The 23872-nt window shown below is 37.5% G+C and overlaps 1 protein-coding gene across 3 annotated transcripts in view; it reads right to left on the bottom strand.

The window, feature by feature from the left end:
* OXCT1 (3-oxoacid CoA-transferase 1) overlaps positions 1–23872 on the bottom strand; it is a 154998-nt gene that overhangs the window by 90501 nt on the left and 40625 nt on the right. For all 3 annotated transcript variants that reach the window (XR_007461595.1, XM_049648705.1, XM_049648704.1), the window contains exon 8: positions 758–865. Coding sequence is in view for 2 of the 3 variants with exons in the window: in XM_049648705.1 (XP_049504662.1) it covers positions 758–865 (108 nt within the window). In the remaining variant the exon portion in view is untranslated. The remainder of the gene's footprint in view (positions 1–757; positions 866–23872) is intronic.

The following is a 23872-nucleotide window of genomic DNA, read 5'->3' as shown; positions in this document are numbered from 1 at the left end:
TATTTCCATTACTAAATCTTCTTGACATAGACTCTGGTTGCTATTTGCAAATGTCCCACATCCTCTCTTCTCAGTCCCTTGAACTTAGTTTTAGATTGCAAAATGTCTTTCTGTTTGATGCAAGGTAGAGGGTATCTCTGATTCCCCAGTATCTCCCACTGCATGTCTATTCTGTTGCTGAACCCTACATAATTATGAATTTTGATACCACTTTTGGTCCAGCTGAGCATTCTTCATGCTCTCAGTAGCCTTAGAACATCTCCAATGCCCCTGATGCCTACCCCTTGCCTACACCTTGCCATGATCTCATATCCACCCAGCTGCCCAGAGCCCAACACTGAGGGGAATGACTTTCTGGACTTTATATACTGCAAAGCAACTTTAAGATTGATAGACATTTCTGAATAATCAAACACTAAGAGTCCAGCAGGGCTAAAGCCTTCCCTACCCTGTAGAACAGCCAGCCAAAACTATGCAGTGTAATAAATTAGGACAGTTACAGAAGCCTGGAAGACACAGCCTAGAGAATCATGTACCTTGGTGATACACACTTTCGTAAACACAAGGCACTAATGGGCTGGACAATAACATAGATGATCATGTCCCCTTAGGATGGACACATGAGAAGCTCCTACTAAGATCCAAAGCAGGACTTTCCATTCAGCTTTAATTTCCTATCATCTGGAATGGCCCCAGGGGCACATTAATCTCTGATAATCAGATTCATAAATTCTAACAAAGAAACTAAGTCAATTACCTCAATCCTTTTCTCATATTTTTCTCCCTTTATAAGGCGATGTACATAAATCTTAGGAATATGGATGTCTTCTGGGGCAAATGATCCAATATCCACAATTTCTTCAACCTAGGCCAAGAGAAAATAAATTAATTAGTGAGAGCTTAAGCTGAAAATTTTTCCATTTTGAAAAAAGTCCATGCATCTTTATCTCCAACTTAGGTTGGATATACAATGTAAAATACACATACACACACGCATATGTGTATGTATGTAGGTGTGTGTGCATATATATGTGTGTATGTATGTAAAAGAGAACATATATGTATAAACATACATACATGTGCATGTATACAAAAGAGAGAGAATACACTACACACAGACACTTCTGGACCCACAAAAAAGAAGAAACTCAAATACATGTGCCTGAACATAAAATACAGAACATAAAGCTCCAGAACTTAGTCTCTGCCTAAAAGAGCCTCAGTTACAAAGTTGTCAAATGGTTTCCCAGTACAGCTGCTTGAACTTTCACAAATTGCAGCTCAACTATGGAAAACTTGAAAGCACAACCCTTAAACCCTGATTTTCAAAATTAATGGGAGATTTATCATATCAAAGACAAAAATCTGTAAAAACATCTGCTTGGTCAATTGAAAAGCTTTTTAAATATAGATACAAATGCTATCTGTAACAGTTTTTAATTATTTGTTATTAGCATCCTAGGATCGTGATAGAACTGCAATTGCTGAAATAATTTTACTTAAAGACAGATCATTAATTTCAATATGGAAATTCAAAAAGGAAAATATTAACTAATGACTAGAAATGCTCAATGTGATTAGAATTAAAGTCATTTACAGAGCAAAAGGGCATTATATAGCAGCATGAAATGCTCCTAGTTAGTCTGCTACTTTATAATTCATTTTAAAAAGGACAAATGAAGGGCACATTGTATACACTGTATATTAACTAATTTGACAATAAACTGTATTTAGAAAAAATATAAATAAATAAATAAACATTAAAAAAATAGATGTCAGCTGGGGGAAAAAAAGGACAAATGAAACAGTATCTTTGCATCAACATAAAAAGAACCTCAGAATAACCACGATCAAGAAAAACTAAGGTCAAACTAAGGTCAATGTTGTTGGGGTCAAAGAACTATCTTTCTGGTGCCAAGAAAAAATATTACCTTGAAGACTATTGGGTGCTCAGCTTAGTAGGTGTCATATCCAAAGCAAAGAACGATTTCCTTAAATGAACTAACTTGCGCAAAGTGACCTGTATGAAACGTGCCTCCTGAACTAAGAACTGAGCTCTCCAGAGGTCTTTGAGGTCAAGTAGCACTCTTTATGCTATTCTACCCTGTATGCCCACGCCACACTCCTCCTCCAATGAAAGCACACCAGGAATCACAAGAATCATTTTGGGTATTATGCACTGCTCCCAAATAGCTGAGAAAAACAGAACGTGGTAGATAAAAGCTATCTTTAATGATAATTAGAAGGATCTTAATGAAAATCAAACAAAAACTCCAAGGAGGAGTCAGTAAACATATGGGCATCCCAGCTGAAATAATGGGTAGAGATGCACAAGTGCATTCATCTGAAAATGAGTTCGAGGGAGGCTAGGGGACTCCCCATCACTGTAATCTGCACCTTCCCTCAAAAACTTCTCTATGCTCCAGTAGTTCCCACTCAGGGTGGTGACCAGGTAAAGAGGAGTAGATACCGGAGATGCAGAGCAGCTAAGCATTATGCTACTTCTTCAAGTACTTGGAACTTTTAGCCGTTAGGGCTAATTCACATCTTTATACTTATTCAATTCAAGCCTTCAAAGAGTTTCGGGACTTAAACAATTTTTTTTATACATTAACCCATTAACCCTGAGGATATATATGAAGATTTAGTATTCAAAAAAATATTGGCCATACCACTTGTTACAATAAGAATGAGCTGGAAACAACCTAAATCGTCAACAACAGGATAACAGTAAAATATATAGGGTACATCCACATGATATATCAATATTATGCTTTCATAATACTTAATGACATGTCATAAGTTAATGTTGCATAAAAAGTAAGATTTTGTATAAATAACTATAGATATGCTCTTTGGCATAATTGTCTCTCTACCTACAAAAAACAGAAAGGAAATACACAGAAATGTTAATAATTATTATCTGAGTAACAGTACAAGTTATTTCTTTTCATTTTATTTTGATAATCAAGGGGTGAAAAACTTACAGTTTTTTAAAGATACAATGGACACTAAGTAATTGGTTTCCCAAACCAGAGAATACATAAATGGAGGATGTCATAAATTCCTTAATTAGTTAGACATGTACGAAAAGGACACATTAAAAAAAAAAAACAAAACAAAAAACAGGGAGACTCAAAAAACAAAAACAAAACAAAACTGTGATTTCTAAACTCTAAAAGCACTTACAACTTTATGAAATGAATTAAGGAAACTCTTTTGTCTACTTTTTTAAAGATAATGCCAATTATTCTCCACGGCTAATGCTGTTCCAAAAGTCCAGACCCTCGTATCTTGTGCTTGAATTATTGTAGCAGCTTCCTAATTGGTCTCCCAGCCTTTATCCTTCAGCAGGGACAAGAAACATAAAAGAAAATAATAATAATAACACTTATCACTCAAGCTAGAAATGCTGATGGGAACCAGTCACTTTTCTTCTGATTCCAATAAAGAAAGTTTTGACAAAAAACATCAAGGTAAGACAAAGTTTCTTTACCAAGGGTAACGACATCATGACTTTCACAACAAATAGGGTGAAAGAACGTGTTCTGGTAAAACAACTGACGAAAAGCAGGAATCTGGTTGAGTGTCATCAGTTCTATGCTTTGTCATCCTAATAGAAGTGATTTTCATATCGTAGAAAATGCAAGTACAGCATTTGTCAAAACAATATCAACACTCCACAGTACTGAAAATTTCTATACAAAACTCAAAGCTTTCTTAGAGTGGGTTAGCAGAGTTAATAGCAAAGGAAGAAAATATTTGAAGTACAAACCAAAAGAAGAAAACATATGTTTTCAGACAATCTGTGAAAAGAGTTTTAAAAAACTGAAGAGGCAGAACTATCTTAATGCTAGCTATCGAAGGGACTGAAGCCTTCTGTGCAGGCTTTGTGTGATTTTGAGAAAGAACAGTAAGGAAGAACCAAAGTGGGGGAAACAAGTCTAGTGAGATCAGGCGGTAACATAAGAGCTAAAAGAAATCTGAAAAGAAAGATGAATAAAATGAGGCTGTTAAGAAAAAAAGTAAAAAGCTCACAAGAACACTCACTAACAATGGCAGAAATGTTCCTCCCGAAATCAGAAGTGGGGAAGACAGAAAATAAAGAACAAAGAAAATCTCAGTGCAAAGCAGTGAGCATATTTAAGTTTAAATATGCTCAAGATGGAGGAAAGGTAGTTAAGAACAACCCAGACCTCTGGCTGGCGCTAAGCATAGTTCTTAGGCAGCACCATCTGGTTCATCTAGAAACCCAGACACTTGAGGCTTCTCTAATTAGTACATGTCTTCAGTCATTAGCAGGAAAATAGAGGCTAGGAAATGTTAATTATTATTGATTTGAACTTTGTTTTAAAAGGTTGCTTTCTCTGCCCTATACCCTTTCTACTTTATAATTCTGAAAACTTTTATTTTAAAGCTCAGACAAGGATAAGAACTCATCCTTGGGTGACAATGTCTTTGTTTTCACTTGGCAAATATTACTTATATCTCAGGTAAGGGAACAGAGGAGCTACAAGGCAATAACTTTCTTATGTATTTATTTTATTTTAGTGGCAACCTGAATCTGTGATAGCCACAAAAAAATTGGGCCCTACGCTACAAACCTCACAGTGATACTAGGTGAGGGCTGTTTGATACTAGGTGAGGGCTGAAGGGGAGGGATCACACTGAAGGTGTTTTTCTGGAGTCATTTTAACTTTCAAAACAGGTTAGGATGAATTTCTTCTGGCAAGAAAGAAAAAAAGCCAACAACAACAAGCATTAATGTCTAGAATCATGAAAAACACGAAGTGATCCCGAATTAGGAAAATCTGTGGAAGACTAGAAAAATGGAAGAGGGAAGCAATGAGCCATAAGAGAAAACACTACAAGTTAGATGCAGAGGTGGTCTGGATGTCTCTGGGTCAGATGAAGAGAAAATGTGGAGAAAAAGGGAGGTCAGCATGCAGGGCATACTTCCCAAGAATCCAAAGAGGCAAATCAATCAAACAAACAAACAAAAACAATGAAAAAAAAAAACAATTAAAAAATCCAAAGGAGCAAGAAGGTGCATATTGTATTAAGCTTCATGCTAAGAGATGATAAGATTAGTACAAAAAATATAAGATAAAATGGCATGGAAGCTAAAAGGACCTGGAACAAATTACAAATGGTCTTAGATATCTATATACAAATGCACAGACTGAAAAGATGAGTAGCTAGGCTATTAATGAATTTGCAACCTTAACGACAGTGGTAAATATGATTGTGTAGCCATGACTGAAACCTTGTTGACTGGATCTCATACCAATAGATACTCTACAATGCCCAGTGAAAATAAGCTCACAGAACATGTTATGCCAAGAAAAATATGCACATGCCTGGGAAGCCACAGACCTAGTGATGAAATGTGGTATATTTACCGTGAGTTTAAAAAGATATAGAATATCGCACTAATGGCCATACAATCACAGTGCTCTCCAAACTAAAGATGTAGAGGATGTATTTTTAGTAGGAATGTCAAAACTGGCTCAGAAATAAGACAGTCATATCATGAGAGACACTATTTGAATATCTTCTGATCATCACATTCCTCTGAAAATTTCTATAATGCCTTCTGACAAGTTCTATATTTGAGAATGAACAAGTGAGAGAAATCATGATTCTGGACCTCTACCAGATAAGGGTAACCAATAAGGATAAACTTGGTAAAGTAGAAATGATGGAATCCCTGAGAGAAAGTGACAATGTAAAATTGGAATTTGCGGTGGCCTGGGAAGTGAATCCTGGACATAAGCAGAAATGTATCCTGGTCTTTGAAGAAAAGCAGACTGGAAAAAGTTGAGAGGAAAAAAAAAAAGCAGAATCAAGTGGTCAGAAACTCTAGAAGACAAAGAGACTTATGAGGCTTTTGAAACCCCCATTTTGATAATACAAAAACGGATCGCCTTGATAATGAAGAGAATAGCATATAAAGAAGAGTGTAAGAGGTATAACATGGCTAGATATGTGTTTCCTCATATCTTACAAGGGCTCATACAAAAGAGAGACCGGCGTGGTCTAGAGCAAATGGGAGTCACCTGAAACTTTGAGAGGTGTGTCAAAAGGTACAAATCGGAATGAAACAAGTCATGTCCAAAATGTTACAGATGATGAAAGTGGTTTCTGGGATGATTTTGCTGTTGCTGATGGAGAATTCAGAAATGATAATCACCACTGCTTGAGAGACTACAGAAAAAAAGTGCCGTAGTTCAATTCCATTTTGCTCCTGACTTCCCCAGTAAGGAGAAGGAAAGGGCAGTACTAACAGGGCTAAGGAGGAATTGAATTCCAAGAAGAGATAGATAGATAGATTCTCTGAACTAATACTAGGCTGCAGACCCACAAAAATTATAACCCAGGATTCTTAAAGGGCCTGAAAATATGGTCAGAGAATTACAGCCCAGTGAAAAATGGTAGCAGTGTCAGCAGATGGAGAGAAGCATATAGACTTCTTTCCGAAAGAGGGGCTCAATTCACAACAGTATTCCAAAATGGATTATTGCACAGATAGTCTGTAAGGTCATTAAACAGAGAAAAGACTATTGTGAGACAGCAGTACAAGTTCGCCCCAGACCACACCATGCAGAATGAACTTCATTAACTTGCAGATCAGGCTAGCACACTGGAGAGGAGAAAAGCAGAGTGTGATTTCACAAAGAACCTAACCAAGTTCGTCACAAAAGTTTTATAGACTCAGCAGGGAAATAGGACTTGGATACATTCACTTAAAATCAACAAATACGAATTAAGCACATACTAGATACAGCAATGAAGAAAATAGATAGGAAGCCTACTTTGATGTGCAAATAGTAGAGAAGTACTTGAAGAATCACAGAAGTATTTGCCGGCCTGAGAAATCCTTAGACACCTCTAATGCTGTAGTTTTAACTCTGGGGGAAATGCGTAGTTCTTTATGAATCCAATGAAAGCCACACAAACTACAAAATCCTTCATGAGATTTCAGGTGTTTGGTCCATAAACACCGCCCCCCTGGCCCCTGCTCCTACTCTTCAGTGTCAGCTAGACCCCAGATCAGAAGAGAAGCCCTAATCTAATGGGCTGAGGTCTTTGGTCCTATCCTGTTCAACATCTTTATCAAGGCCTTCAATGAAGACAGGGAGCACATTCTGAGTCCACTGTGGTAAGAGGAAAGGGTCTGGGTGCAACAGGCAATTCTGAACAGATACATTTCCATCTCTGTAAGAGAAGACAATCTCAGGCTTAGGACTTCCAAGTATGTTGCAAAAGTCTGGGTGAGAAAAACAATATTCAAGGGGTCCAAACATTCTTTTTTTTAAATTTATTTAATGTTTATTTACTTTTGAGAGACAGAGCATGAGCAGGGGAGGGGCAGAGAAAGAGTTCAGACACAGAATCTGAAGCAGGCTCCAGGTTCTGAGATGTCAGTACAGAGCCCGATGCAGGGCTCGAACTCACAAACGAAGAGATCATGGCCTGAGCTGAAGTCAGACGCTTAACCGACTGAGCCACCCAGGCACCCCGTTTTTTGTGGGTTTTTTTGTTTTTTGTTTTTTTTTAATGTTCAAGGGGTCCAAACATTCTTAATGCTCCAAGAAGAGTCTGCCCCTGGGGCAAACCAATAGCTTTATACCATAGTTACAAAGAGTCAGTTTCTCCCTCTTACAATCAAATGAGTTCTTTCTTGCAATTAAAACACAATGCCTAAGATAAAATTCTGTCTAGTTTTCATAGCAAGAATAGTTGTAGTTCGCCTGATCTGATTAGTTTCTTTTATATGGTATGTACTATATTTTTACTTGACATCTTGTACTCATTCATGTTTGCCATGACAGTATGATTTTTCAGTCCAATTCCACCTCCATTTTAAAGCCCTACCATTGCTTTTCTTTCTTCCTATAGCTGTGCTTTTTTTTGTTGTTTTGTTTTTTTTAACGTAGGCTCCACATCCAGGTGGAGCCCAACCCGGGGCTTGAACTCACAACCCTGAGATCAAAACCTAGTGAGATCAAGAGTCACATGCTTAGTTGACTGAGCCACCCAGGTGCCCCTAGCACCTTTTTAATTGATGTTATGTTTGTATATATTCTGTGTCTTCTAAGCTACTTTATTATCATGTCTAGAACACAATGGGTAAAAATTAAACAGTGCATTGATTAAATTGGTGAATGATACAAGGCCAGAAAAAAGAGCTGATACTATTAAGATAGAAAATGGTCTCTACTGGTTAGGAAAATAAAAAATGATATTCAGCAGGGTACAAACGTTGCAAAAGAATACCTGGTCTAATTATTGTTTGAAGAGGAAATATAAAAGGGCTTACCTAAGCACAGGCACAAAGACTATACCCAAAAAACCCAGAAGAACCTTTCTTTCTCCCCTTGCTGTCCAACCTCAGAACTCATAACCACCTTCAACCTGATGTCCCTCATTGCAAAACAAAAACAATCCTTCCTCTCTATGATGTCTCATTTGAAACACTGGATGAGAAGGAAAACAGGTGTAGCAGTTTGAACTTTTTAGAAGAACTTTTTAGAAGCAGATTGATTTACTAAAACTATGATTAGCAGCAAAATATGCCATATTGATCCAAAAAAAGTAGGAATATTACTTTCTTCCATGAACTATCCCAATAGTTTTTGTAATGGAGAAGACTATTTTTTTAAAAATTTATGATTTTTTTAAAGGTTTATTTATTTTTGAGAGAGACAGAATGTGAATGGGGAAGGGGCAGAGAGAGATGGAGACAGAGGATCTGAAGTGCACTCTGAGCCCAACGTGGGGCTCGAAACCCACAAGCCGCAAGATCATGATCTGAGCGGAAGTTGGGACGCTTCACCGACTGAGCCACCCAGACGCCCCTCAAAAGACAAATTTAAAAGCAGTTTATGACAAGTATTATTTTCATTTCCACTGACTCTAATACTATATCCAAACAGTCTAGTCCATGCTGGTATTTTGCTAGCATTTTTTTTTTTATTTGACCAAAAATGTCAATCTTCACTAAGTATGTGATTTAATAACATCCAGGCAGTATTACAAATATCCAAATTTTATTTGTCATGTCTTCTTCTGAAAGGAAATTTTATTAGGACTGTAGCAAATCCAGAGAAGTAATTAAAAGGAGTACATCTACCCAAAGGAATTAAAACACTTCTAACATGTTCATTCAAAGCACCAGTCTTATCTACAACACTAAGGAAAAAAAATTACACCATTATCACATACCCCAAGAAAAACAGGGAGACATGATATAATTAAAAGAATTAAACTAGGAACATTTTTCAATGAAGAGAGTTATGGAGAAACAGGAAGAGAAAGAAAGTCTGTGTTGGGTTTTTACAGCCACCAAAAAACTGCCTATTAGTGACACCAACTAGAACTTTGAAAGGTTACTCTTTTAAGACTGTTTCCTTTAATTTCGAGCTGTTAATCGTCCTTGGAGCTTTTCATAATGTAAGAATGCAGTATTTAACACATAAACTGCTAACTAGAATTGGGTTAATCTCTAGCATTTCCAGAACACAGCGAATGGCTGCTTAATCTAACAGAAATTGCAACTAGGATTCACCTTGTGGATGACTCAATAATTCCTAAATTTAAAACCCTTCACCATGTGGGATAGAACAAGAGCTTTCTTTCTTCATTTTACCTTTTAAACGTTCTCTGTACATTTCATTTCTATAAAGCAGTAACCGATGTGGAATCTTATTAATTTCATTAAGAACATTAAAATGCCATGTTTCTTTTTCCTGATTTAGTATAAGGTAGACATACAATGCAAAAATAAACTTCAAAACAAGATGCCCTTCCCACCGCTCATAGTACAATTTCCGAAACTAGATCTTTACGTCCTAAAGAAATTCAAACATATTCAAACATTCTCAGCTGTGATATTAACAGTAAGAGCAAATGGCTGTTCCCTTCATACAAATAGCAGGTACACACAAACGGTTTTGTGGCTGGCATCACTTGGCTCCAGTTTTTCCCCACAAACTCAATTTTGGTCTCTGGTCATCACTAGGAAAGCAGGTCGGTCCAGACTCTGAGGTCATCATTCACAGCAATGACCGAAAAACCTACAGTGAATGAAGCTGAAGTCTCGCATCTAAAATGTCTTTCATGGCATATACAGCTCATCCCTAAAACTTAATGCCATATCTGAAAAATGAAGAATGACAATTAAAAGACGCACCCTGGTTTTTTAGAATTCCCCCCATTAAAGACAAGTGGCTATGGGCGATGGAAAACAGTAATTTGTTGATGCCAGTACTCTGTAAGGGAGCAACTTTGCCATTTGACTCCAATGCCATGTATTTCACCTATACTTAAAAAACTGAGACAACAGAGTATAATATAGAGCACTGGATTTAGGGTCAGAAGATGTGGATTCTGGTTTTAACCCTAATGTCATCTAACACTGTGTTCTTATGTGTACCATTTAAACTCATTTCATCTCTAAAATGTGAAAGTTGAGTTTTAAATAATGCCTAGTATTCCTTCCAGCCCTTACATGTTGTTAAGTCTACATTTGTTCCTCAATGTGCTATAAAAAGACCTTAAAGTATGCAAATTAATGTATCTTTTTAATTACTCTAGGTTGTTGAACACTACATCATTCCCCTCTTATGCAACACATGATTTTAATTCCATACCTTCAATACTCTTCTGTACTTGCATATTTGCTATGCCAGTTCTTGCCTGAGTCAACAGGCCATTGCTTTTACAAGGCCAGTTTATTTGCCACCATTTGATAACCCTCTGCATATCTAGTTAACTACCATATGGCTTCTTCTGCTTTCACTGCGTAATAAAAGCCTATTGAATGAAACACACTATCTATTCCAGCCAGCATTAAAAGGCACACCTTGAGATAAAATGATCCCAGGGAAGTCAGAGGAAGCTAGTCACAGTAATAAGGAAAGGAATTATAGAACAGCTGGCAGCAGATTATCGAGTCTCTCAATTCAGGGTCTGACAAAGGCCTCAAATATAAAGCTGTCAGGAAGAACCACTGAGTATAAGACATTTTTGCTTCCTTAGACCACGGCAGGATAATGACGCCAATCAAGTAGAATGGGCAGAACATTTCTAAAACTGCAAAGCGATGCTTATATTTTAAAATTGCTGGCTCAGTGAATCAAAGAGCATTTAATGATCATCTATTATGTGCCAGGCATTGTGCCAGATGCTGGGGATACAAAGATGAGTAGGACAAGGTCCCACGAAGTGCTCCCAATCTAATGGAGGAGATAGGCAAACAGCTAATCACAGTACCACGTGGTGATAAATGCTGTAACAGAGGAAAAGCTCCCCTCAGAAGGCAGAAACAAAAAAAAAGGATGGGGAGGGCATTCCGGGCAGAAGAAATGGTAAGGGCAAAGTGCTGGAGTCAGGAGATATTGTGGTCTGGGGGGATGTGGCAAGAGGGTACTTGTGAAGAGATTTAGGGCATGCAGGAATGGGAGCGGTGGAAAGAAGTCTGAGAATTTTACTTCATGAAATGAGGAACCTCACTTTGGAAAAGCTATCAGAAATGGCAACAGCTATCCTGAACCAAAAAGAAATGCGATTTCCTTCATATTTCAAAAAACTCACAGGAGAGTTCACCTGAACTAATGCTGCTAGCACAGTTTTTGATTACTGTGGCTTCTCTCTAGAAAAGAAAATTTTAACAACTTCGCAATTACATTCTCTCACTGTTACTAATTTTTGGTTGTGCACCTGGATTTTCTAGGGGCCTAGTAAAGGCCACTGGGAAATTTGACTATATTCTAATTTTAGAAGGGTGCCATATGCTATGTGCTAAAACTATAATAATGATACATGCTGACCTGTGTTCATAAGAAATATATACAGTAACACAAAAGGGGTCAATGAGTAATGTTTATCACTTTTCCTCTCACACATTTCTTACTTAAATCATTTATGTAAGTTATGACTTTAAAATGCCTTCTTTCTAAAGCTATATTCTTGAACAAGAAAGATTTGGAGAGTTAACTCCTTTAAAAAAAAAAAAAGCAGCTAATTTTTAAAATGAAACAATCTTGCATAAGCCCTAATTATCACTTCAGTATTTGTAGACTAGATCTATATTTGAAGTGGAAAAAATAACATTTTTTGACAAGGTCTCTGGAAGGAGTGAGGAAAGCCACTATTATTTTAATAGGAGTGACTTTAAAATCACAAGCTAACTTCTTAACACCAACACGGAATAAATCAATAAGTAGGTCAAAAGATGTTAGGTAAACTAAAGGAGAAAGTAAAATTAGTAAAAGGAATCTTTGTCCTTTTTTTTGCAATGAGATAGTTTTGTAAGAGAGTATCCCGTTGATTTATGTTAGTCATACCATGGCTTACTATTCGGTAGCCTTCAGGAGAGAATATCATAGGTAAAGATTCCAAAACCATCATATTATGTTAGAAATTCCCCCTGGCCTTTTCTTACCTTCTCTTTCTCAACAGAATATATGCCCTCATTTGCAATGAGACGCTTTTGTGGGAAATCACAGGCATAAGTTTTAGAGAGCTGTCTCAAAACAGTGAATCAACAGAGCACTTGACTCACACCTTATTTTAGGAATGGGTTCTGTGGGTATAGCTGCCAGTCACGGCTACGTCTGAGAGCCTTATCCATCTTTACTTCCATAATTAAGTCACTGCTATGGGTTCAAGATTCTCTTCCTTTTCTGGTCTACTAGCTAGAGCCAATCAAGTTTTCCCCCAAGGCGGGGCAGCTAGGAAGATCCTCCCGGAAAGCTGGGTTCAAACCCATAGAGCCCAGCTCCAGGGGACACATCAGCTTCTCTCTTTTGTAATTCTTCATCTAAGTGGGAGATTCAAGAACACCTAGGAATGAAATGCTAGAGACATTCCCATTAAAATAACGATAGTATTACCTACAACAACACATAAAATCACAAAGGAAATATAAATAGCCAATAAATATTCAACTTCCCTTGTCATCCAAGATACACAAATTAAAACCACAGGACAGCATTTTTCACCTAGCAAATTATCAAAAAAATATTAAGTATAACATTCATGCTGTCGAGAATGGTTCAAAGCCATGCTTTTACATATCACTATGGGATTATAATTGAAATTAGCTTCCTAGAGAACAATTTAGCAGTATTTATACATAATTCTAGGAATTTTGTCAAAGAAAATAATCAGATATGCACAAAAACAAGGATACTCATTAAAGCACTATTGACAGTAGTGAAAGGTGGAAAACACCATAAAAACCCAACAATAAAGAGTTATTAATACATATTTGAGTATAACTATGGAAATAGCCTTTTGGGGGGAGGGGATATTAATGACCTGCAAAAACACCCTTAATGTTTTGTGCAATGAAAAACATATATAATATGGTCATAATCTTACAATATATATGAACAGGAATTAAGGAAATCAAGCCAAGAGACATCCAATTCCCTCGTTCCTTCAAGGCCCTTGGTTCCATGCAGGAAGGGTCTCCACATCCAATTTTGGCCCATTCACACCTTAGACTGTGAGCCAAGAGTGACAATCCACCATATACAAATATCTGCAGAAACTAGTCCAACAAACAGAAGGAGGTCCTGTGGGGTCAGCGGCACAACCCCACAGCCCACAACAGCAGGCAGGATCCCACAGCAATTACTATCTTGATCGTTAAATTTAGAACTCACTGGTCTAAATATCTAGGCGAGCCCTATCTCATCAACTAGATTGTGAGACAGTCTAAGATAATCACTGTGTCTTATGTGGCAGATCAGATCCCTACCATATGTGAACTTATATCTTTTGCTCTATTTCCAAACAGCTCTGAAGGTGGCAATTTGTTGATTTGGTAAGCTATGAACTTAACTGAATGTTCACTTAGAATGGATTTCTAGCTGACTATCCACTTCCCCACTTAAGTGAAGCATTGTTTTTATCTCTACATGGTCACACATCCAGCAGCAACTTCTTCAAAGAATAAAACTTATATTTCCTTATGAAAGTCTGCACACAGGACCAGAAAAGCAGTGCTTGGATATTTGGGACACATACAGGAAACCAAGTATCAAATTCAACAATGGCTCACATTGACCACGTAAACAAGCCCACTATACATTCTATAAGGAAACAAACAAAAACAGGCAATTTATGACTCTTTCAAGAAGAGTTCCAACCAGTAGAATGGGTTAGCGTCCAGAGCGCAATTCTAAGAGGATGTTCAGTTTTGTTAGAAACTGACAAACTGTCTTTGAGAGCAGCTGCTTGACTGATGTTAAACAGCTACTCCAGGGTTAGGTTGATTAGTGTTGGCATAGTCATAGTTTTTCTTTCCCTACCCTTTTACTTTTAGTCTTTCTGCATCTTATATTAAAAATGTTTTTTTCAGAGGTAGAATGCTGGATGGGGGAAATGAAAGATTTTAGTCAAAGTGTACAAAATTCCAGTTATAAGTTGTACAAGTTCTGGAAATGTAATGCTTATCACGGTGATTTATAGTAAACAATATTGTATTATATATGTGAAAGTTGCTAAGACAGTAAATCTTCAATGTTCTCATCATAAAGAAGAAATGTAATTATATGAGGTGATCACAGTATTAGCTAATGCTACAGCAGCAATCATTTTATAATATATAAGTGGATCAAATCAACAGGTTGTATACCTTAAATTTATGCAATGTTATGTCAATTATATCTCAAAAAAGCTGGAAAAAAATAAAAGTGGGTTTCCCATAGATGACATATATTTGGGTCTTGTATAATCCACTCTTGAGAGTCTGTCTTTTAATTAGCATATTTAGACCACTAACTTTTATTATTGTTTTAACAGTGCAAACAACAATCTTTTTTTAATCTCAAGTTTTAATTTACATTCTAGTTAACATATATGGTAAAATTGGTGTCATGTATAGAATTTAGTGAATCGTCACTTACATATAACACCCAGTGCTCATCACAAGTGCCTTCATTAGTGCCCATCACCCATTTAGCCCTTCCCCACCCACCTCCCTCCATCAACCCTGTTCTCTATAAAGAGTCTCTTATGGTTTGCTTCCCTCTGTTTTATCCCTGCCCTTCCCCTATGTTCATCTGTTTTGTTTCTTAAATTCCATATGCATGAAATAATACAGTATTGTCTTTCTCGGACTTATTTCACTTAGCGTAATATAATCTAGCTCCATCCATGTCATAGCAAATGGCCAGATTTCATTCTTTTTCATGGCTAAGTAATATTCCACTGCATGTATATGTGTGTATACATACGTATAAATATACATATATGTGAAAAACATAAATACATATACATACATACATACACACACATACCACATCCTCTTTATCCACTCATCAACTGATGGGCACTTGGGCTCTTTTCACAGAACTCTTTTCATAGTTTGGTTCTTGTTGATAAGGCTGCTATAAAATAAACATTGGAGTGCGTGTATCCTTTCAAAATCAGTATTTCTGTATCCTTTGGGTAAATACCTAGTAGTGCAATTACTGGATCATAGGGCAGGTCTATTTTTAGAACCTCCATACTGTTTTCCAGAGTGGCTGCAACAATCTGCATTCCCACCAATAGTGTAAGAGGGTTCTCTCTCCACATCTTTGCCAACATCTGTTGTTTCCTATATTGTTAATTTTAGCCATTCTGACGTGAGGTGGGATCTCATCGTGGTTTGGGTTTGTAATTTCCCTCACGATCAGTGATGTGGAGCATCTTTTCATGTGTCTGTTAGCCATGTGTATCTCTTCTGTAGAAAAGTGTTCATATCTTCTGCCCATTTCTTAACTGGGTTATTTATTTTGGGGGTGCTGAGTTTGGTAAGTTATTTCAAGATTTTGGATATTAACCCTATATCAAATATGTCATTTGCAAATACCTCCTCCCATTCCATAGGTTGTCTTTTAGTTTTGTTGATTGTTTCCTCCACTGTGCAGAAGCTTTTTATTTTAATGAAGTCCCAATAGTTCATTTTTGCTTTTGTTTCCTTTGCCTCTGGAGACATTAGATCACTAACTTTTAAAGTGATTATTGATATAGTTGGATTAATATCTACCACAGTTGGTACATTTTCTATTTCTTGCCCTTGTTCTTTCTTTTTTCGTGTTCTACTCTTTTTCTGCCTTCTCTGGCTTTAATTAAGCTATCTGATTCCATTTTTTTTCTCCTTTCTTAGCGTATCAATTATATCCTCTCTTTTTCTAGTGATTGTGCCTGAATTTGTAATATACGTTTACAACTAAGCCAAGTCTTCTTTCAAATAACACTATACCACTTCACAGCAGTATAAGTACCTTTTAACAGAGTAGTCCCACCTCTCCGTTCTGTCCCTTGTACATTGCTATCATTTACTTACCCACAAACTATAACTATGGGTCCCATTAGTGTTAGTATTATTGTGAACAAATGATTATCTATTAAGAAAAACAAAAGATCTTATTTTACTTTCACTTATTCCTTCTCTCATATTTTTCCTTCCTTACTATTGACCTAAGATTCTGACCTGTATCATTTTCCTTCTTCCTGAAGAATTTTTTACAACATTTCTTGCCAGGCAGGTCTATACTGGCAACAATTTCCTCAATTTCTGTTACTCTGAGAAAGTCTTCATTTTTCCTTCACTTTTGAAGGATAATTTCACTGGATACAGAGTTCTGGGTTGGTCACCTTTTGTTTTCAACCCTTTAAGTATTTAACTCCACTCTTTCCTTGCTTGCTTGGTTCTGAAGAGATATCTGATGTAATTCTTATTCTTGCTCCTCTATACAGAGGGTGTTTTACTCCCCTGGCTTCTTTCAAGACTTTGTCTTGGATTTTCTGCAGTTTGAATAGGATATGCCTAGGTGTAATTTTTTTTTGTACTTATGCTGCTTAGTGTTCTCTGAGATTTCTGGATCTGTGGTTTGGGGTCGATCATTAATCTGGGGAAACAGTCATTATTGCTTCAAATATTTCTTCTATTCCTTTCTCTTTTCCTTCTCCATCCAGCAGTCCCACTATACAAGTTACACCTTTTATAACTGACCCGGTTCTTGGATATTCTGTTCTATTTTATTCTTTTTTGTCTATGCATTTTAGTTTTGGAAGTCTCTCTTGACATTTCTTCAAGCTCACTTATTCTTTCCTTGGCTGTATCTACTCTATTAATGAGCCCATCAAAGGTATTTTTCATTTCTGTCACAGTGTTTTTGATTTCCAGCATTTCCTTGTGAGTCTCTCTTAGAGTTTCCATCTCCCAGCTTCATATTACCCATAAGCTCTTACACACATTGCCCTCTTTTTCCATTAACATTCTTATTAGTCATAATTGTTCTAAGTTCCCATTCTGATAATTCCAACATCTGTACCATATCTGAGGCTGCTTCTAATTGCTTGCTTTCTCTCTTCCAACTGTGTCGTTTGCCTTTTATATGCCTTTAATTTTTGTTGAAAGCCAGACATATTTATAGAGTAAGACAAATTAAGGTAAATAGGCCCTTAATGTGAGGTTTTATGCTCATCTAGCTGGGGTTTAGGCTGTGCTTACTGTTTGCCGTAGCTACAGGTATCAGAGGCTAAATTTTTCTGTGGTGTCCTTGTTTTTGTCTCCTCTGTCGTCTTTGGATTTCCCTAGAGACTTTTTAAATAAGGTGCAAGACAAGATCTCTCAGCTGTGTTTCCCAATTATGATACAGGAACTCTACTGTGTGGTGGTCGTTGTGAAGGTGGGGAGGACAGGGAAGCATCCACAGTTTTATGATTAGGTCTGTCTTCTAGTGAGCCTTCCCCTACCCCACCCACTATCGTGACTTTCACTAGTACTTCTCAGTTTTGTTTTCTCCCCACTTAAGTGAGACAGGAAGAGGAGAGGAGGGCAGGGCTGGATATTCTCCTTCCCCCACCTGAAAGGCTACAGAGCTGGAGTTGGGTATTTCTTTTTCCCCAGGTCAGTTTGGCTCTGGTGAAAAGGTTTCTCTTGAAGGCAGACCCTGTTAAGAAGAAGAGAATGAGAATGCTCTGGGTGTATTTCAAATGGCTACTTTCCCCTCCTCCTGTCAGAAGCGCAAGGAGATTTCTCTCTAATCTTCCTTGAGAGAATCTGGTAGAGATCCTGGCAGTAAAACCCATGAAAGTATGCCCCCCACCTACCCAACATGGGGCCACCTCAAAGTTTTTAACTCTCAAGCTTGCCCACACTGAGCTTCCAGCAATTCACCAATGAGTTTAGGGTTTCCTACTCCAGTGTTGGTTCCCACAGAGATTTCTGCTCCTGGGCTTGTTCTCCAGTATGCTGTGATTCTCTGGATCAGCCTATCTGTCTGCCTAATTTTGGAGGCAATGGTTTCCCTCACAACCTCAATTCCCTGATAGTTCTCTAAGAAGCACTGTTGATTTTCAGTTTGTTCAGCTTTTTCTTATTGTGAGGACAGGCTTGGTGACTTCTAGGCTCCTTAGATGCCAGACCAGAAACTGGAAGTGCCCACAGTCGTCCCTTCTTATCCATGAGGGATATGTTTCAAGACCCCCGGTGAATACCTGAAACTGACAGTAGCACCAAACCATATATACACTATGTTTTTTTCTATACATGCTTACCTATGAAAAAGTTTTATTTATAAATTAGGCATAGTAAGAGATTAATACCAATAATCAAACAGCACTATAACAAAATACTGTAATACAGGTTATGTGAATGTGGTCTGTCTCCTAAAATATCTTAATGTACTGTACTCACCCTTCTAGTGAAATGAATGATGTAGGCATTTTGAAGTAGCATTAGGCTACTACTGACCATCAGAAGGTGGGTCATCCACTTCTGAACTACAACTGACTACAGGTAACTGAAACCGTGCAAAGTGAAACCATGGATGGGGGGAGGGGGAACTTCTGTACTCTTTAATCATTGCCAATATTTATTACATAGAGTCCTAAAATTTCTCAGAATCAAACTACTATATAACATGTTTCACCTCATTTTTAATTGGAGAAAAACCATTCTAGCTTCCCAAGTGTGAAGGCTTTCATTTTATAGCTTTTAGGGGGTTATCTTATTTCATAAGCTTTAAGAGGTTAACGCTACTGAATGATTTCTAATTTTGTGTTTATGGACGTATTACCTCCGTCCTACAGCTACATTTAGTTAACTGAAAAATTCAATTTGCTAAATAAAGATCTAAGATTCTGCCAGTACGGAGGTAGTAAATTATAAAAGTGGTAATACTGCAAAGTATAAAGCAAATGCACCTTAAAATACACCTTCTATCCTTTGCTTCTGGTTAAGTATATACGCTCTGGAGGCAGAAAGAAATTTGTTTAGATCTTAACTGTCCCCCTTACTGGCTTTGTCATCATAAAGTCTTTCCCTATCCTCATTTTCTCCCTCTATAAAATAAAGATAATAAAACTTAATTCACTGGATAATTACAATGGGTGACGTAAAGTGCTTTGCACTTAAGTGCATAGTATAAATAGTACTTGCTTCTGGTGTCCTTGCTATTTTTATTATTACAAGGCTACAACTCCTTCACCTGCTATTGTCATTGTTGAAAATATTTCAATTATAGAGTCTACTGCACTCTGTGTAGGGCATACTTTAGCTGTATTCATTGTACTTAGACCATTATACTGTCCCTTCTACTTCCTAGGAATAAATTTCTTGAAGAAAAGTTTTCCATTCTATTTTCCTATATCCTTATAAAACCTAGCTCTCATCAATCTACTTGTAAAATGCTATTTTGTACATTAAAAATAGGAACCAACAGGGGCGCCTGGGTGTCTCGTCAGTTAAGCGTCCAACTCTTGGTTTCAACTCAGGTTATGATCTCATAGTTTGTGGGACTGAGCCCCATGGAGGGCTCCATGCCCACAGCACAGAGCCTACTTGGGATTCTCTCCCTCTCTCCCCTGCTCACACACACACACACGCACACACACACACTCTCTCTCTCTCTCTCTCTCTCTCTCAAAATGAATAAATAAACTTTAAAAAAATATATGAGGGGCACCTGGGTGGCTTAGTTGGTTAAGCATCTGACTTCGGCTCAGGTCATGATCTCACGGTCCATGAGTTCGAGCCCCGCATCGGGCTCTGTGCTGACAGCTCAGAGCCTGGAACTGCTTCAGATTCTGTGTCTCCCTCTCTCTCTACCCCTCCCCTGCTCATGTTCTGTCTCTCTCTGTCTCAAAAATAAATAAAAACATTAAAAAATTAAAAAAAAAAATATATATATATATATGAAACAAGAAGAAAAATAAACAAAACCTTTTGGGTAAAAACATAATGCCAAAAGCATTGGGAAAAAAATCTATTAATAAATCAGCAGCTAAAATACTTTTTATAGCAAGTGTTGATTTATGGAATTGCTTTTAAAATTCTATTTCATACTTCCTATATTTCTAAAGGTCTAGTTCCACTTCTGAGATGCCAATTCTCAAAATGATGAGGGTTGTAAATTCCTCAAACTGAGAGAAATTTAAATTAGACCAAAACTTCCAAGTTCAACAGCCTTAATCCTGTAGCTTTTTATAGTCAACCTGTATTTGTCTGAGTTTGGTAATGATGAATTTTTCTTCCCTGAGTTTTGTCTATGCCAGCAGAGCTTTTCCAAAAGTTAAAATGAAATTCTAAACTGAAAAGAACTTTTCACAATACAAGGCAAAACTTGTATCCTTTCCCCCCAATTATTAAAGAAACTAAAATAGCTTCTTTAAATGAATAACACAGCTCCTTTTCACAGGAAAGCACATAAAAGGTACTAGGTTCGTCACATTCCTGTTTAACTTCCCTCCCATGGGATTTGGATTTAATACTCTCTTCGAAGCAATGAAATGTGGACTTAGTTATTCAGTGACAGAACCACTAGTGTCCTAATGTCAAGTTTCAGAAGCTGAGTGGAAGAAGTGACTATATTCTTGGGCATGAGTGGTCCTGGTTTCTTCATGGAATGCACCTCAGAGTAGAAAACCATTACTTTCTAATAGTTCAATCATTCTTGTTTTCTAATCTTTCATGATTTCTCCCAAATTAACCAACTGTTTCAAACCTTTTCATCTAAAAACAAACAAAATAAAGCATACTTTTTTCATGAGTTTGTGAAAATTCAGTAAGGCAGAGCTTTCGTAAGGAAACAGCGAAAACATACCTGCAGCCTAATTGATTTATATGTAACAGTGTGCTCCATCCTAAGGAATATGGAAAAAATCTACTTTGAACATTTTGTCCCTCTAATGTTTGCAGGCAGTGGTGTGTCCACGGTTGAACATAAATCATCCATGAATATCTGAGTCCCTCTTTATTCATTTTGTTTCTCTTGCTCCCAAAAGAATAACAAATGTTACTTTCATTCAAAAGAAGTCAAGATGGAGAGTCAGCACAAGCAAGTTTCCTCAGGGAACAAACTTCAGTTTTCAACCCAAACCAAAATATCTGAATCTTTTGAACAAAAGTACAACAAGATAAGTAGGTCATTAACTAGTGATCCATTTAAAACATGACAGCTAAGAGAGGTCATCAATATTTGAGCATATGCAACTTAAGCTAATGAAATGACAGATTCATAAGAACCTTCCTTTCTTCAAGGTGTCCACGGTGGGTGTTCCTCTTAAAAAGTCATCATAGTTTTTGAATGAAAGGATCAACATATTTAGATTGACTTTAATGAACCTTAAATATCAGGTAATTTACTGATGATTAAAGTTAACAATATATTTGAAGCATAATTTAGGTTAGTTTTTTTTCGTTAACTCACTAAGATTTTAGAAATTGGGAGTGTTATGGAATTTTCGTTCCCTTGCAACTCAAGAATTTTGGAAGACATGGAAAGGGTAGGGAGGGTGAGCCATGCCAGGTGTCACCCACTGCATAGAGTTCTAAAGCCATCATCCCTGGGTCAATGAGAACAACAGCAGTCATAGGTTTATTAACTAAAGCAGCAGGAGGGATCAAGGTGAGAACATAGCACTTGAGAGCTTTACAAAACATATTCAAATGCCCTGTCCCACTGGTGATCAAAATAGACCCATGAAATGGGCAGACAGGAAATATTATAAAGAAGCTGGGATTCTTTTTTTTTTTTCTTTTTTTAAACGTTTATTTATTATCGAGAGACAGAGCATGAATATGGGAGGGGCAGACAGAGGACGAGACACAGAATTCAAAGCAGGCTCCAGGCTCTGAGCTGTCAGCACAGAGCCCAATGCGGGGCTCGAACTCAGAAATTGCGAGATCATGACCTGAGACAAAATCAGAGGCTTAACCGACTGAGCCACCCAGGCGCCCCAAGAAGCTGGGATTCTAAAGTAATTTGTCCAAGGTCACAATGCTAGTGAGAAACAAAGATACAATTCTTAATCTCAGAGTCTGTTTATAAAAAAAAAAAAAAAAAAGATAAAGAAATATAGTGAGACTCCTAAGGGCTTAGTCCCAGGGCTTCTTTCCCTAAATGGTCTTTTCTATTCCATGACTGATTTATCAAATATATGTAGATTATTCCCAACAGTAAAACTCCCTTCCAGAGGATACTCGATACAACATTGCTCGAGTCAGGCTAAGGAGTTAATCTCTGCCTTTGCTCTAACCAGCACACCATATCCAATGCATCACCAAGTCTGAAAGATTCCTCTTCCAAAATACTGTTTACCTCGATTCTATCAGCCTTCCCCACCTATACTCCACCATCACCTCATGCATGGATCAATGCAACTGTCTCCTTACTGGTCACCCTGTCTCCCTTTATGCCATCGTAAAATCCATTCTACACACAGTACCCAAGCTACAAGCATGACCCTTTCATTTGCACTTAAGTCCAACCTTCTGTAAAATCCCACATATCTACCTACCTACATGTTCAATTTTACAATTCTTCTTATTGATGAGCATCTCAAAAATAAAGCCTTAGTACTGTTAGGTCTTGCCAGAGGCAGATGGAGCATGCAAAGTCAGGACCAAATCTTCCAAGTGTCCTTTTCATTAAGACCATTCAACTTCCTAGTGATCTACTCCCAGGAACCTACTCATGTCTCAGTTTTCTCATTTGTAACATTATAATAAAACTGCTTCTTCTCCTATGTCACTTGGTGATTAAGAGGATCAAATGGGTTAATATATGTGGAAGTGCTTTGAAAAAGCATTATACAAACAGAAAGGGATATAAAACGCATGCTACTGCAGAAATGGTGCTTAAGTACAGAGTTTAGCTTCTGCTTACAAGAAAGAAGAGTTAAGAAAATCTAGCTAAAATAATTGACTTTTGCCTCTTGTCACTAAAATACATTAGGCTGGTTCCAGCCTTTTCTTTTGCTTCAGAGGACTCGTGCTATACAAGAAAGCACATGGCTTCCTGATTTCCATTACCTTACCAACAAATAAGGAATAACCAGATAAATCTGCTTCTGACTGAAAACAGGAAGTTTAAAAGCCACAGTTCAGAAGGCTGAGAAAATCAGGCTCATCAGGCCCAAAGCCTCCCTGCTCCTCTCCTTCCTCCTCCCTCTCTGCAGGATGCGGAGGGTATAGCTCCAGAGGAGAGCTATAGGGCCCCTCCAAATGACAGGAACACAGAACAACTGCAACTCCAGACCACTTCCACAGCTCCTGGAAACCGCAGCTCCTGCCAGCCAGCAGGAGCTGTACCCGCATGGGAGACATGGCTCAGGTGGCAGAAGTCCTGAGGTACCGACATTCACTTGGCTGTGCATTACTGTACCCAAGAAACTAGTCCTCAAGTACGAAACAAGTGAAACAGGCAGGAAAAGGCAAGATGCTTCTAATAAAATCAGCCCATCAATTCATGCTAATATTAAAGTCAGATTTACTGACAAAGGCACTGGGATTTTAAAGAAATGGTACCAACTGTGGATGGATACACAAGTTGTTGTATCTGATCTTCCTTTCTTTATGGTT

The sequence above is a fragment of the Panthera uncia genome, assembly GCF_023721935.1.
Source record: "Panthera uncia isolate 11264 chromosome A1 unlocalized genomic scaffold, Puncia_PCG_1.0 HiC_scaffold_17, whole genome shotgun sequence".
Lineage (NCBI taxonomy): Eukaryota > Metazoa > Chordata > Mammalia > Carnivora > Felidae > Panthera > Panthera uncia.
The sequence above is the reverse complement of the archived record's forward strand: the minus strand, read 5'-3'. Positions and strand labels throughout refer to the sequence as shown.